This window comes from Stylophora pistillata, chromosome 10 (assembly GCF_964205215.1).
Source record: "Stylophora pistillata chromosome 10, jaStyPist1.2, whole genome shotgun sequence".
Classification (NCBI taxonomy): domain Eukaryota; kingdom Metazoa; phylum Cnidaria; class Anthozoa; order Scleractinia; family Pocilloporidae; genus Stylophora; species Stylophora pistillata.
In genome coordinates, this window is record NC_142528.1 from 21,286,764 (window position 1) to 21,299,998 (window position 13,235).

Below are 13,235 nucleotides of genomic sequence, written 5' to 3' on the forward strand. Positions count from 1 at the left end.
AATCATTTTACACTAACTGAAATAAGAGCATTCTACTGACAACAACTATTCACTTGACTCTGATGATGACTTCCGCCCAGGTTGTCGAAACGTCAGTCACTACCACCGACAACAGTCCTTCTCAGGACTACACTCACCCGGACGATCACACTACACTTTCACTTGTTACCCCTGGGCTCAAGCCATTTACTGAAATTTTATTATTTGTACCTGTTGAATTGTTATCACCTGAATCCGGTCTTTCTTCAAATGAAATTTCCCCTTCATTCGCGTCTAAAAGTAACATGGGGGCAAGGCTTTTGTTTTTATTTCTGGCTTGACGTTTGATCATGAGTCTTTCAGATAAATCTTAATATCAACGAATTTAATACCTAGAAAGAGACAGCCTGTGTACAGTACTTAGGAGTGAGCAGAGTTTGCGCCATTTACACAATAAAACTCGCGTTACAAAAAACTTTGGATTTGGAGAAACTCAATTTTATCTACTAAATTTTCAAACTGCCAACGTTATTGTTATTAAACTAACGCAAAAATGTTGTTCTTTTAATAAGACTTTCTAGAATAATGAGTACAACAGGTTACAAGCCGATAAAGAAATTCAACTTTGATCGGATTGAAAATTTCCCTCTCTATACCCTCGAGGCTTAGCAATTTGGTAGATTTTCCACCCTTTCAATAATGTTAGCTTCACTTTGAAGACTTAGATGAGATTTACAAGGTTGATTTGGGGCTTCACTTTTTTTCTGGGCTAAATATCACTGAAGTTCAGTCTGGAACAGTCTTTATCCCCGATAACTCTATCGTTCTTTACCATAATTTCTTTGCAGGGAGGGATTCACTTTCCATGCACTCTTTATGCACTCAAATTGTCTTAGTCCTTTCAAATAAGAATTTAGCTACACATAACTTGGCTCAGCAAGGAAGTTCTTCTTCCCACCTGATGCAATATTTTTCTTAATGTCCTGCTGTCCTTTGGCTGATGCGACTTCATCCTCCTCCGTGACTGAAAATATCATGAAATAAATCATGTTTCGTGTTTATTAGTGATTCGAAACTTAAGGTTAGTAACTACTGACTTTAAGTGTTCTTCTAATTCTTGTGCAAACCTTGCTTAGTTAAATTGTATTTAAGGATCTATTCAAAAGGCTGAAGGTGTTCTCTGTGAGAAATATTTAAACAATAGAGTGTTTCTGTCGAGGAACTATCGGCTGACAGTTGCCCCGCGGAAGTTTGATGTTCTTAAAACAAATATTTCCTCGAGAAGCGAAGCTTCGAGGGCAAATATGCTAGTTTTAAGAACATCAAATTTCCAAGGGGCAACTATCAGACCGATAGTTCCGAGACATAAACACTCTATTGTTTTTATTGTTCACCACTAAATTTTCTTCCGCGCCTACAGCTTGTCACAAATGTCAATAATTCGCAACCGTACATTGGCTAAATAAAACGTTATACCTGTCAGAATTGAAAAGTCACTATTTTTCCGATCTGCCTAACTTCGCGGCGGTCAAACTATTCAAAACTTTTCACGGATGAGTACTATTACTCCAGGTATTTTCTGCAGACGGGCACTACCCATCCGGGTATTTTCCGCGGGCGGGCACTATGGGCTGATAGTGTCTCTCCACGAATGAACACTATCACGTCACGTGATCGATTTAAACCAATAAGAACCGGAGAAAATTTAATGGTGAAGTATAATGATCAGTAGGTTATAGTTGTCATCAGGTTATGCCTAAGTGATATTACATGGTATCTTGACCTCATTTCTTATTATTTTTTTTTTTTATTTTTTTTTTTTTTCTAACAACTGTCACATACTTCCTCAAAAAAGGGCATCAGTTTGAAAAGAAAATTATAAAGCTATTTACGTTCGTCTGTTGGTTTTCCTACCTAAACTAAGTTCGTGTTTAAAATCCGGTTTTCCCTCGGTCGGTGAAATTTGATTTTCGGCCATGGCTAGAATATGAAGAATGAAAATGTTCAGTGTTTTGTTACATTTGTTTTCTTAACCGAGAAGATGAATAAATGAAACTGAGAGCTATAGGTCATGAAGAAAAGAATTGTATTCGATTGTATTGTTGTAGTCCTCACCTGACGAACTGTTATTTTCAATGTTCAGTTTTCCTTTAGCTGTTTTCGATTCATCTTTCTCTGCGACCGAAAGTACAAAGTAATATATCATTCTTTTTAATCAACGATAAGAAACTTCATGGTCAGTGTTTTGTGACAATGACCATTGTTATTTTTGTTCATATTCCTGTATAAAATTGAGGCTGGATTTATGATTTTAAGTTCTGATTTTTTCCACAAAGCTGACACTGTTTTAGAAATTTTTATTTAAAGAACAGAAAGGATATTGCCAGGTTCGAGTTATCAACAGCTAAGAAAGTTGTTACTTTGAATTAATTTAATTTTTTTTTTTTATTTTGTAACACAAGTGTCATGCTCAGTCATCTTCGTTGTTAGATGAAAACCGCGAAGTTATTTCTGTAATTTCTGCAGGTTTTTTACCTAAGCAAATTAAGTTCATTAATACTGATAATTGTACTGAGTGGAGTGCAATTTGTATTGGTAATCACATGTTTCGGGTGCAATTTTGGATAAATCAGCGAATGCGTAAATATTTCATAGTCTAACCATGGCCAAAAGGAGAAGAAGAAAGAATTCGGTTTTGCGTTTATTTTGCTTCCTAAACTGAAAAGAAATGAGTGATACTGAAAGCTAAAGGTAAGACAAGACATGAAATGATAAAGAATTACCACGGAAATTGAAGTTATAAAGAATTGTTATGGAAACTGAAGTTTGTATTTATAGCGCGCGTTACCCAATGGACTTTGGGTGGAGGTGATCATTCATCTGTGTGGGATTATAAAAATGACCGTATTATTTTGCCTGAAGTCTAAATCCTTACTGGTTTTGGACAAACTCTCAAATTCACGACAGACGACAGACAGACGGACGGCTACGACAGACGGTATACCAAAAATGCATACATAAGTAATTATGAAACTCTTACGTCATTTCTTCAACCAAGTATTGAGAAATAAAAATTGGAAAGTTCGTTTCCTTGCGCATCATCTAGCAAATTTAAATGTAATGATGATCAGTTTCGCTAAAGATTTCAGAAAGGAAATAAAAAAAGTGATAAAAAACGTTTCATGACGTTAAGACGACGATATGTATGTGGAAAATACGCAAATGTAAAAAAAAGGAAAAACGCAGGTACTACTGAAAGCAAAAAGTTTCCTTCGAATAGAGTCCATTGTAGTGAAAAGCTAAGGTTTTTTCTTTCTAATCACGAGCATGTCAAAAATTAGAAACTTAGTATTTCTGTGGCAAATTTGATTTTCGTGACATTTTATTTTCAATACCTAAAGGCCTTGAGACTTGGTTTATTAACTGTAATTTGGTTAGTTTTTTGTGATTTGTATAAGCTGCATTTCGGTCCCAAAGCTTTGAGCCTCCTAGAAATACAGTGTTTAAGGTTTCGCATTTCGAAGAAGACCATTAAAAAGTTGCTTGGCTAAATCTCTGTATCAAAGTAATTGAACCGTAAGGGTATCCATCACGATCATGGCTTATGCCGGATTTACTAGTACCTTAGAACGGAGGCTCCCGATGGAGCTCATTCGGTTTTGTTCAATTTGAGTTTTCAGTGACGAATTGAGTTACACACTCCTTAGAACTTCTTCCTACCTGACAAACTGGTACTTTTGTTGTCCAATTTTTCATCATCAGCCGTTGTGACTTCATCTTTTTCCGTGACTGAAAATATCAAGAAGCTGAGTAAAATTTTCATTAACTAGCTTGAAGAAATTAACGTTTGGTTCGTAACATTGTCTTTATGAATTCTTCAAATTCCAATGCAAACCTTGGTTAGGAGTGTTTTCAGATTTAAAATGTATTCAGAAGACTTGGCCTAATTACATTATTTTGGTCGTTCTCTTTTTCTTACTCAGTTGTTTCACTCAGTCATCTTGCAGGTCACTAACATGCGGGAAAAGACTCTAAGTAATGTAAATTCGCCTTGGTTTTCTAACCTGAACAAAGATCATCATAATCAAAACCTGATTTTGTTTCGGGTGGGGAAACTTTACTTTCGGTCAAGGCTGAAAAGGGTAACAAAAAAGCAACTTCATAGCGTTTGTAAGAGGGTTTGTTTTCTGTAAACAATATAAATTAAAGCAAAGGGTGTCGCATAAAACTAATCAGAAATGTAAAGAAGAATCATTGGGTGTGTCGTAAAGCGAATTTTACAACTTAAAAGACGAATTATATCGTCATTTCAACATCCAATGGACGATAACACTTTTTCTCGCGTTTCATAAGATTTTTAAAAATTTTACATTTTGTCGTTGAAGAAGAAAAACTTTCAATTTCATTATTTTTTAGCGAGAGATGGCGTGATTCATACAAAGGAGAGTTTCATGCTAAATTTTAATCATCATATCATAGGCGTCTTTCCAGTCATTGGTTTTTCCCCGCGTGCTTGAAAGAGTCACTGAACATATTGCAATACAGACTACTACGCCTTATTATTGCGTTTGTTTTCGCCCACCTGCAGAAAGTTCTTGATTAACATTCCCTTCTTCTTCGGGCGGCGAACCTTTATCTTCAGCCATACCTATTAAATGGACATAAATGAAACTCCTCCAGTTTTGTTTAGTGTCACACAAATATATATATTTTTTTAACAGTAAGGTTCTAATGAATAAAAGTAAAGGTCAGTTGGTGGTTCCTTCAAAACATCTCGTAAGCCGCCATTACACCTTCCCCGAGTAGAATTATTACTTGTTATCATTTCAAAGATAAGTTTGTTCACGAAACTGAATCTTATTTTTCGCTGCGCGTTATTCAAGCATGATGAAAAATGTTTGGAAAAGATGGAAAAGTTTACATGGTATTACGTAGACATGAAAATGGTTTACAGTCTAGAAATGTTCTGAACATTTTAGCCGGTAGAAAAGCTATGGAAAATTTTAAATTAGTTTGGTATTTTCTCAAAATATTAATTCTCGCCGAGACCGTCTGTAACTCCGCCTGCCTAAGCACATGAATTATGTTCAGCAAAAAATTTAAAGTACAATGAATATAATAAACAAGTGAGTGAAAAACGCGAGTTCTCACCTCAGAATTTAGGCTAGAAATTCCATCGATCGAGTAGCCAGACGTAACTAAATATAATGAGCTCAGAATCAAAACTGCTCTAGTTGAGCAGCGACTGCAAGAAGAGCAGTTGGAGGAAAGTGGAATAAGAGTTTTATAGTAGTAGCGAGCTGGAAACGGAAAGGCTCAGATGTTATGTTTCATTTTTCATCGGTCATCGGTATTTTTTATGCCGCAAGATCTAGAATATTTCTCTTTTGCAGACTAGAAACATCTCTGGCAGAACCGAAAACTCACCTAAACCTTCGACGATAGAAATTATTTGTGTTATCTTCTCTTCCACTTCTCCATTACGTTATGAAGACGTGCACTCGATCATGTTTTTACGTAACGTCTTGGGGTATTTCGTTTTCGACTCGAGTAAGCAACGAAGAAGTCATTGAATGGGATTATGTTCCCACAATATTGAGTGACAGGGTTTGATCAAAATAGCACTATCCTTGGAAACCGTTTTGTTCTGTTTTGTGTGACATACTCTGGAATTGTCGGCATTGTGTGTCATTCGGCCACGAGACACGTGTTAGACGCAAGCATAGCCAGATCGAAGGATTGTCGAAATAGTATAGAACGGGGAAAGAGGTATGTCATCTTACTTATTTTTGTATTAATAAACCGAAACGTGTATAACCCAAGATAGTTTTGTTTCGCTTAAGATATTTGTGTTGTTTTGATTTACCTTAACTCGAACACGGGTTAGGGTTAGGGTTAAACAAATCAAAAGGGCGTTGAACGTCACGCAAGTCACAACAAAAAAATAGCCTTCGTTACATGGCTCCCCTAAATTACGATAGAAATTTACACGAACTAGAACTTAATCAGCTATTAAAACTTAACTATTTAAATCAATGTCTCTCGATATGGACTGTAAGCTCGTACATTTCTCATGGCTACTCAGCTGCATGGGGATCCCCGGTCTTCGTTCTCCTCGCGGGGCAACAGCAATATTAATATTAATATTAATATTAATTTCTAAACTGGTTCACATAGACTAGTCACTGGTCTAACAGGTCGTCCGTTATTGTCTAACTTCCGGTCAGCAATTTTGATGCGGACTTTTGCGACAAAACCATCATCGTCAGGGAATGTTTCTTCCACGCGCACGACCTTCCAACAGTTTCTTGAGGAATTATCATCCATAACGACGACAACGTCATCAACCTGCAGGTTTCTTTGAGTGGCTACCCACTTCTGTCTTGGCTGGAGAGACTGCAAGTAGTCATTCCTCCACCTCGTCCAGGACTTGTTGGCAGGGTATTGCACTCTGCGCCATCTTTTCCTTGAGTACAGATCGGCACGCTGGAATTCGCCAGGTGGGGACAATATCACTTTGGACTTTATGGTAAGTAAGTGGTTGGCTGTGAGAGACTCAGGCATCTGTGGAGAGTTTATCGTTTCAATGGTCAGGGGGCGACAGCTGACGATGGCTTCGACCTCTACCATGAAGGTTCTGAGGGTTTTGTCATCAAGCTGGGCAGCGTGCTGTGTGAGAAGTGATGCCAACACATTTCGAACACTACGAATTTGACGCTCCCAGGCCCCACCCATATGATAATTTGGTAATATCAATTGCGTTGAAATTGTAAATTGGCCGCCGTAAAGGGTTAAAAAGCTGACGTTTCGAGCGTTAGCCCTTCGTCAGAGCGAATGAAGGAATTGTGGGTTGTGTGTGGGTTTATATGCGGAAAGTCGAGCTACGCTATTGGTGGGAACATGGCGACCAGAAAAACACGAATAAATTAGTAGAATGAAAAGCTTTCGTTGATACTTGTGGGATTAAGAGGGCTGATTTGAAAGATAAACTTTTGTTCAAGAGTTTTGCGGCTTTCCGAGCTACCTAAATGTAAGGAAAGACCGCAGGTTGTCATATGTTGCTTAGAATGATCAGGTAGATTAAAGTGTATAGCGACTGGTTTTGATGCATCCTTGTCATTCCTTTCTACGTCGCGAAGGTGTTCCCGGAATCGGTCACCTAGTCGTCTTCCTGTTTTGCCGATGTATAACTTTTGCAATAAGTGCAAGTTATGCAATAGATGACGTTGGCTGAGGTGCACGTGAAGTCATCAGTGATCTTAATGGATCGTTTGGGTCCCGATATTTTTTCAGCGTTGTGAACAAAAGGACAAGTTTTGCATCATACGTGAGCGCATTTAAAAGTGCCGGGTTGGTCATTAGTTTGTAATGAACTTCTGCCCAAAAAATTGCCTATGTTTTTGTCGCGTTTGCATGATATGAGTGGAGGTTGCGAAAAGATATTGCCAGTCTCTGGATAGTTTTGAAGTAATTTAAAGTTGTTAAGAATAATGGATTTAACTGAGTGGTTTTGAGGGTGAAATGTGAGAGTGAATGGAATGCGGTCGGACCCACCCGTATGAGAAGCTTCTGAGACAATCATTTTGAAATCTATCCAGTCACAGTTTCTCTTTGTCAGTTCTTGCTGTATCTTCCCTTGTTGGAATGTCAATAACGCCTGTTGCAGCTCATTCTTTGCACCAACAAAGTTCGTACCCTGGTCAGATCGCAACTGTCGCACTGGGCCGCAGCGTCCCACGAATCGGCGATAGGCATTGAGGAATGAATCCGTAGACAGGCTGCTCGTGACTTCGAGGTGGACAGCCCTGGATGCTAGACATGTAAATAGCACCCCATAACGCTTCACTTCACGGCGGCCCTCTCTGACGTATCAGGGACCAAAGTAGTCTACAGCAGAAAAGGTGAAAGGTGGTGCAGGTTCCAGGCAAGGTCCAGGGTAAGTTAGCCATCTTCTGTCCTTTGGGACGACCTCTCAGCTTCCGGTAAGACACACATTTAGAAATACGGTTGGAAACTACGGAACTTCTACCAATGATCCAGTAGCTACTTGATCTGATTTCGTTCTGAGTTCGATGAGACTGATGTTCTACGTCGAACTTAACCGAGTGAAACATGGATTGGATATCGCACATAAAGGCTCTCTGCTCTTGCCGAAATCTGCAAAGAACTCTGGTGAGATTGTTTGTCAAATCTGGGCCCTGGAATAGTTGTTGATTCAGAGATTGGCCAGTGCATAGTGCACTGTAGTCAAACACAACTCTGATCTTTCCCGGTTTCTTCTTATGATACACTTCGTGAAGTGGAATGTACCACACTTGTTTGCTAGTTGTCGATATCTTCTTAATGGGGACTCTTTCTGTATAACATTTAGATATGATGTCCTTCATGAAGCTGCAATAGTCCTTTCTGAACTGGTCGTCACTTGACAACCTTCGTCTCAACCTCCTAAGGCGACTTAGGGCTAGTTCCTTGTTATTCGGCAGCTCCAAATTTTCATTTCGTAAAGGCAGTGGTTTCTCGTAATGGTCGTCTGCCAATTGATGGATTCTTTCACGCACTATTCTCAGAAAGTTTCGGTCTTCGACGGACAGGGGTTTCTCGTCGGCTTAAAGTTCGTTGAAGTCGAGAGTAAACATCTTGGACATATCGCTAGGGCTGATCATTTCTTTAACTTGTGTTTTGAAAGAAAAGTGGCACATCTTTCTGTTTGGCGTTGCTTGAACTTCACAGGTAAGGATCCAGTTACATGCAACGTCAATCCTGATTTCAGAATCTTCTTCCCTCGACGGTCTTATAGCACCCAAGGGCTGCTTTCGTTGCGTACGGATCATTTCCCTTTCCATGATTTACCTCCAGCGGCTTATTTGCGCGAGAGCAGTTGAGGCCAATCAGAAGTCCGACTCCTACGTCTTCGTTTAAGAGCTTGATCTGCACTGAAATCTTCTGAAGATGAGTCCAGATCAAAGCAGATTCAGGTCTTGGAATCTGACTCTTCCTTGCTGGTATAGAAGCTCTTGAGTAGCTTTTTTGCAGAGGAATTTCTACATCTTCGTTATAGCCACGTACAACTAGGCCTTCGATCCTCTGAATTTTAATAACCGTCTCTGTAAGGACTGTTGATAACTTCAGTTCAACCTCGGGTCCGTTGACGCCTAATCCTCTTAAAAGATTTTCCTTCACAAATCTAGAATCATATTGCTCGTCCAAAGGGGCTTAGGTAAGAAACTTCTTGCTGATATCCTTTCTGTGATGTGTCCTAACGGGAACTATTAGGGAATGCATGCAGGATGGGTTTATGTTCTTCATATCGGAAAGGATAACACGGTGCGAGGTTGTCTCTTTGGTATTTCTTGGACTATTTCTCTCGGTTTTGGTTCAACGGGAACGGGATCGCTGTAAAGGGAGATTGGGTGGAAGCCACTGCAGGTTTTGCAAACTAGTCTTCTTCTACAAATTCTTTTCATGTGTCCCCACTTCCGACAGCCTAAGCATAGCGGTGTATTTGTCTTTATCAAATCTCTTCTTTCGGCCAAAGACTCCATAAGGAACTGCTTGCGCACATCCAAGTCATGGGGTGCCTTGCACAGCGGGCAAAAGGGTAGCTTCAGACTTTTTTTCCTTCCTGCTGTGGGTGTTACTGTGAGCTACTACATGAGAATCAGTTGCGAAGGCGATGAACCAGGGGGGTTTTCTTCTATTAAAACCATTTGGCTTCCGTCTTTTATCAAAATCGTCCTTGGCGACTTCTTTCTGTGGTCTTACTGCTGTTACGGGATTGCAGGCAATTTAGACTCCCTTTGAAGGAAGCTACAGAACGTAGAGAACGGGGGATAACCCATTTCGTAGTCTGCAGTATAGTATGGATTGTCCCTCGCAAACGGACTGACTTCAAATTCAGGTGCAAACGGATTTAGTGATTTGGGGGTAGGGATCACCGGATTCTGTTTGGGAGAGGTGGAATTAATTTTCGAGGGAGTAGCTGCAGGCACCTTCCTTACCTCAGGAATACCATTGTTGCTAGAGGTTTCTCCGAAAGAGTTGTCCATAGATTCTATGTTCGTCTCCACAGTCGAATTGCCGACATTTGTAACCGTCGACGCCTGTGTTTTCAAATAATTTTGAAGAACGTTAGGTTTTGTCGATTTCATCCAGTAAGTCTTCTTTCCCGACAAAAACTTCGCTCTCGTCTTCTTCGTTTTTAGTCACAGCCTTTATTTCTGCTCTTGTAAGTGCCAATTCTTTGGTGAGTTTGAATCTCCTTAACTCATCTTCATATTCTTTCAGAGCGCTAGCTTTTCGCGCCTCGGCGTCGGCAAATTCCATTTCAGTTTTAAGCCTTGCGACATTTGCAGCGATAGCGGTCCTTTTTACAACCGAAGAGGCAGCTGATGATCCATTTCATCTTCGACTTCTAGAGTCTTGGCTAGAACACTTAAAAATGCGCGATTTTTCACCTCCAATTTCTTGTTTGATTTCAGATATCCTGTCATTTACTGTTCTCAGTAGGCCTATCCAGATTCTGCTCGGCAACTTTTCATCAACCTTTAGGATTTTGGGCAACTTTTTTGTCAGGGGGCAACTTCTAGTAACTTTTTGGAAAATTAGGACTTTTTTGGTAACTTTTGGGCTATTAACCTATTTTGAACCAAAACGCTGAAACCCTTCCCCCCCTCCCCCACGAGAAGGGAAAAACCCTGGGAACGAGGCTGGGGCAGCGGATTATGTGTAAGCACATTGGCGGATGCCACGTTGTCTTCCGAAGACGAAGAAATCGTAAACCCCATTGAAACTGCAGTTAGCAGGGGAGCTTCGCTCGTGGAGCCTGAAAAGGCTTCGATTTCCCGAAAGCGGAAAGTAATTGTGAACAGTGGTCAATACAAAGCTAGTCGAGAGCATAAGAATCCCTTAGTTTCCTCAGTACTCTGTCAGCGCAACAAGAGGGAGCTCTCCAGGACTACATAGAGGCATCTGTGATGATCAGATACAATAACAATCAAAGAAAGCTCTAGATATGTTATTAGCAGCTTTTCGCCTCTAGTAGATCCAGACTGTGAATCTGTGGTTACACTGTTAATTGTTATCGCACGAAAACAACAGTTAGCTAGATTTTGTAAACCAGATTGCTACACTTACTGTCTAACTTTTTGTAACAAGCCACTTAGATTCGACTACAGGTTGCCTAATTTATTGTAACTAGTTACTTTGTTATACCTTAATGTTGATTACAAAGCAATTGTTATTAAAATTAGACATGCTGTCTTAAAAATACTCGAACAACTTTACAAAATTTGTGAGCAACTTTTGAGCAACTTTTTGGCATGATAAAACTTTTCCTGACTCGCAGTTTGCTATCACCGGCTATAAAATGTATCGAAGGGATCGGAAGAAAGGAGGAGGAGGAATAGTGGTTTACGTTCGTAACTCTATACCTTCTTATTATCTAAGAATTAAATCCAACGAGGTTGACGCCATTTTGGTTGATGTTCATGTTGGCCAACAACATATATCTTTATTATGTGGCTATAAGCCTCCATCTGTAAACATTAACACTTTCAGGTGTGAGATGTATACTTTCTTGGATACTGCGATCTCTAATCGTCCAAGCATAATATGCTTAGGAGACTTGAACAGTGATATTTTACCGATCCGCAAGATAATGGCAAAGAAGGAAGAGTGTGGCTAGATATCTGTGACGTCTATGATCTTCAATATCTTATTACACAGCCGACCAGAATCTCTCTCACCGAAGAATCTTGTTTAGACATTATACCAACGAACGTGCCTGCTTTTGAATTACAATCAGGGTCTCTGGAGACAGGTCTCAGCGATCATAAATTAGTCTCTACCGTTTTAAATAGAAAGGTGATGAAGCCGAAAACTACTTTCACGAGGCGAAGGTGTTTTAAAAATTTTAATGAACAAGCTTTTCAAAAACGATATAGAGTGTATTCCTTTTAAAATTTCCTATATTTTTGAGGATGTAAGCGATATTTGCTGGGCGTTGGAAATTAAAAATTGTTTGCAGATGTGTTGGATGACCATGCTCCGATGAAATCTAAACGTTTTAGGGGCCCTCGGGAAAATCAACATTTATTACACCGGAAACAAGAAAAGCTTTGTGGAAGAGAAATGCTCTTAAGCGTAAATTTTATCGAACTTAATCAGCAAACGACTGAAAGGCCTACAGGTGTCAAAGAAATCGTGTGGTTGCTCTGTGTCGTTAATCTATTATATTTCATTTTGATCAGTTTTGCACTTCGCGAGTGGGTAATCCGAGGGCTTTCTGTAAATAACTGCGGCCTTTAATGCATACCAGAAAACACAGGTCGGAGGACTTTATTGTTCTCAAAGAGAATGACAGAATCATCAGGGACCAGAGTGAAGTTGCTGAAACCTTTAATGAGTACTTTATTAACATCACGAAGGATTTAATTATTTATGATCACAGTGCTTTCAGTGATCAGACTCATTTAAAGAGAATTCCTGGGGTAAACTATGAAGCAGCCAATGCAGTTAGTTTTCAGTTGATTAACCATCAGGTTTTGAAAACGGTACTTGAAGATATCAAAGCTAACAAAGCACAGGGATACGACTTTTTTCCACCACAGGCTGTTAAAGCTTCATCTGGCTCTATAGCAAAGCCTCTAAGTGATCTAGTTAATACCATTATAAAAACAACACAGGTTCCGGATAACTAGAAACGAGGCCAAATTACACCACTTCACAAAATGGGTAGTGCCTTAGACAAGACAAATTTCAGATTTGTCACCGTATTTCCTGCTTTTTCCAAAGTATTTGAGAAAATCATTCACATGCAGTTGACTGAGCATTTTGAACTGATTAATATTTCATGACTATTTGTTTGCATATCGCAAATTTCACAGTTGTCCCACGGCTCTTTTAGCCTTAACAGAGGACTGGAGAGCTGAACTTGACAAGCACAAAATTATTGGAACGGTAGCAATCGACCTTAGCAAGGCGTTTGATTGCCTACTCCACGATCTGCTCCTTGAGAAACTTAATTTTTATGGACTTGAAAAAAATTAATTCCGTCTCACTCTTGCGGAGTTATTTATCTTCCCGATATCAACGGGTTAAGTTGGGGAATACTTTCTCCACCAGGATGGGTGTGCATACCGGAGTACCACAAGGGTCATTACTAGGACCGCTATTGTTTAACATCTTCATAAATGACCTCATATTCGCGGTTGAGAATTGTAGACTTCTTAGTTATGCAGACGACACTAAACTCTATT

At 39.6% G+C, this 13,235-nt stretch overlaps 2 protein-coding genes and 1 pseudogene across 7 annotated transcripts in view; all 3 read right to left on the reverse strand.

Annotated features, from left to right (window-relative positions):
• Positions 1 to 5,235, reverse strand: part of LOC111326020 (uncharacterized) — a 38,800-nt gene extending 33,565 nt beyond the window's left edge. For 5 of the 6 annotated variants that reach the window (XM_088736263.1, XM_088736262.1, XM_088736266.1 and 2 more), the window contains exons 1-7: positions 5,131 to 5,235; positions 4,562 to 4,627; positions 3,700 to 3,768; positions 2,095 to 2,154; positions 1,894 to 1,959; positions 938 to 1,003; positions 211 to 273 (exon numbers count right to left, since the gene is read on the reverse strand). In XM_088736263.1, coding sequence (XP_088592389.1) covers positions 211 to 273; positions 938 to 1,003; positions 1,894 to 1,959; positions 2,095 to 2,154; positions 3,700 to 3,768; positions 4,562 to 4,625 — 388 coding nt within the window. In that variant the 5' untranslated portion in view covers positions 4,626 to 4,627; positions 5,131 to 5,235. The remainder of the gene's footprint in view (positions 1 to 210; positions 274 to 937; positions 1,004 to 1,893; positions 1,960 to 2,094; positions 2,155 to 3,699; positions 3,769 to 4,561; positions 4,628 to 5,130) is intronic. The other variant, XM_088736267.1, reaches the window with a different exon arrangement.
• Positions 5,236 to 6,138: 903 nt separating this feature from the next.
• Positions 6,139 to 6,714, reverse strand: LOC148722213 (uncharacterized). Its single transcript, XM_088737018.1, has one exon. It carries the CDS (start codon positions 6,712 to 6,714, stop codon positions 6,139 to 6,141), a length of 576 nt encoding a protein of 191 aa, XP_088593144.1.
• Positions 6,715 to 8,745: 2,031 nt separating this feature from the next.
• On the reverse strand, positions 8,746 to 11,744 carry LOC148722214 (uncharacterized; annotated as a pseudogene).
• Between the last annotated feature and the right edge of the window lie 1,491 nt (positions 11,745 to 13,235).

Bases quoted from the DNA above. Each gene is read 5' to 3' on its own strand.
- LOC148722213 (XM_088737018.1), bottom strand. From the start codon at position 6,714: ATGGGTGGGGCCTGGGAGCGTCAAATTCGTAGTGTTCGAAATGTGTTG.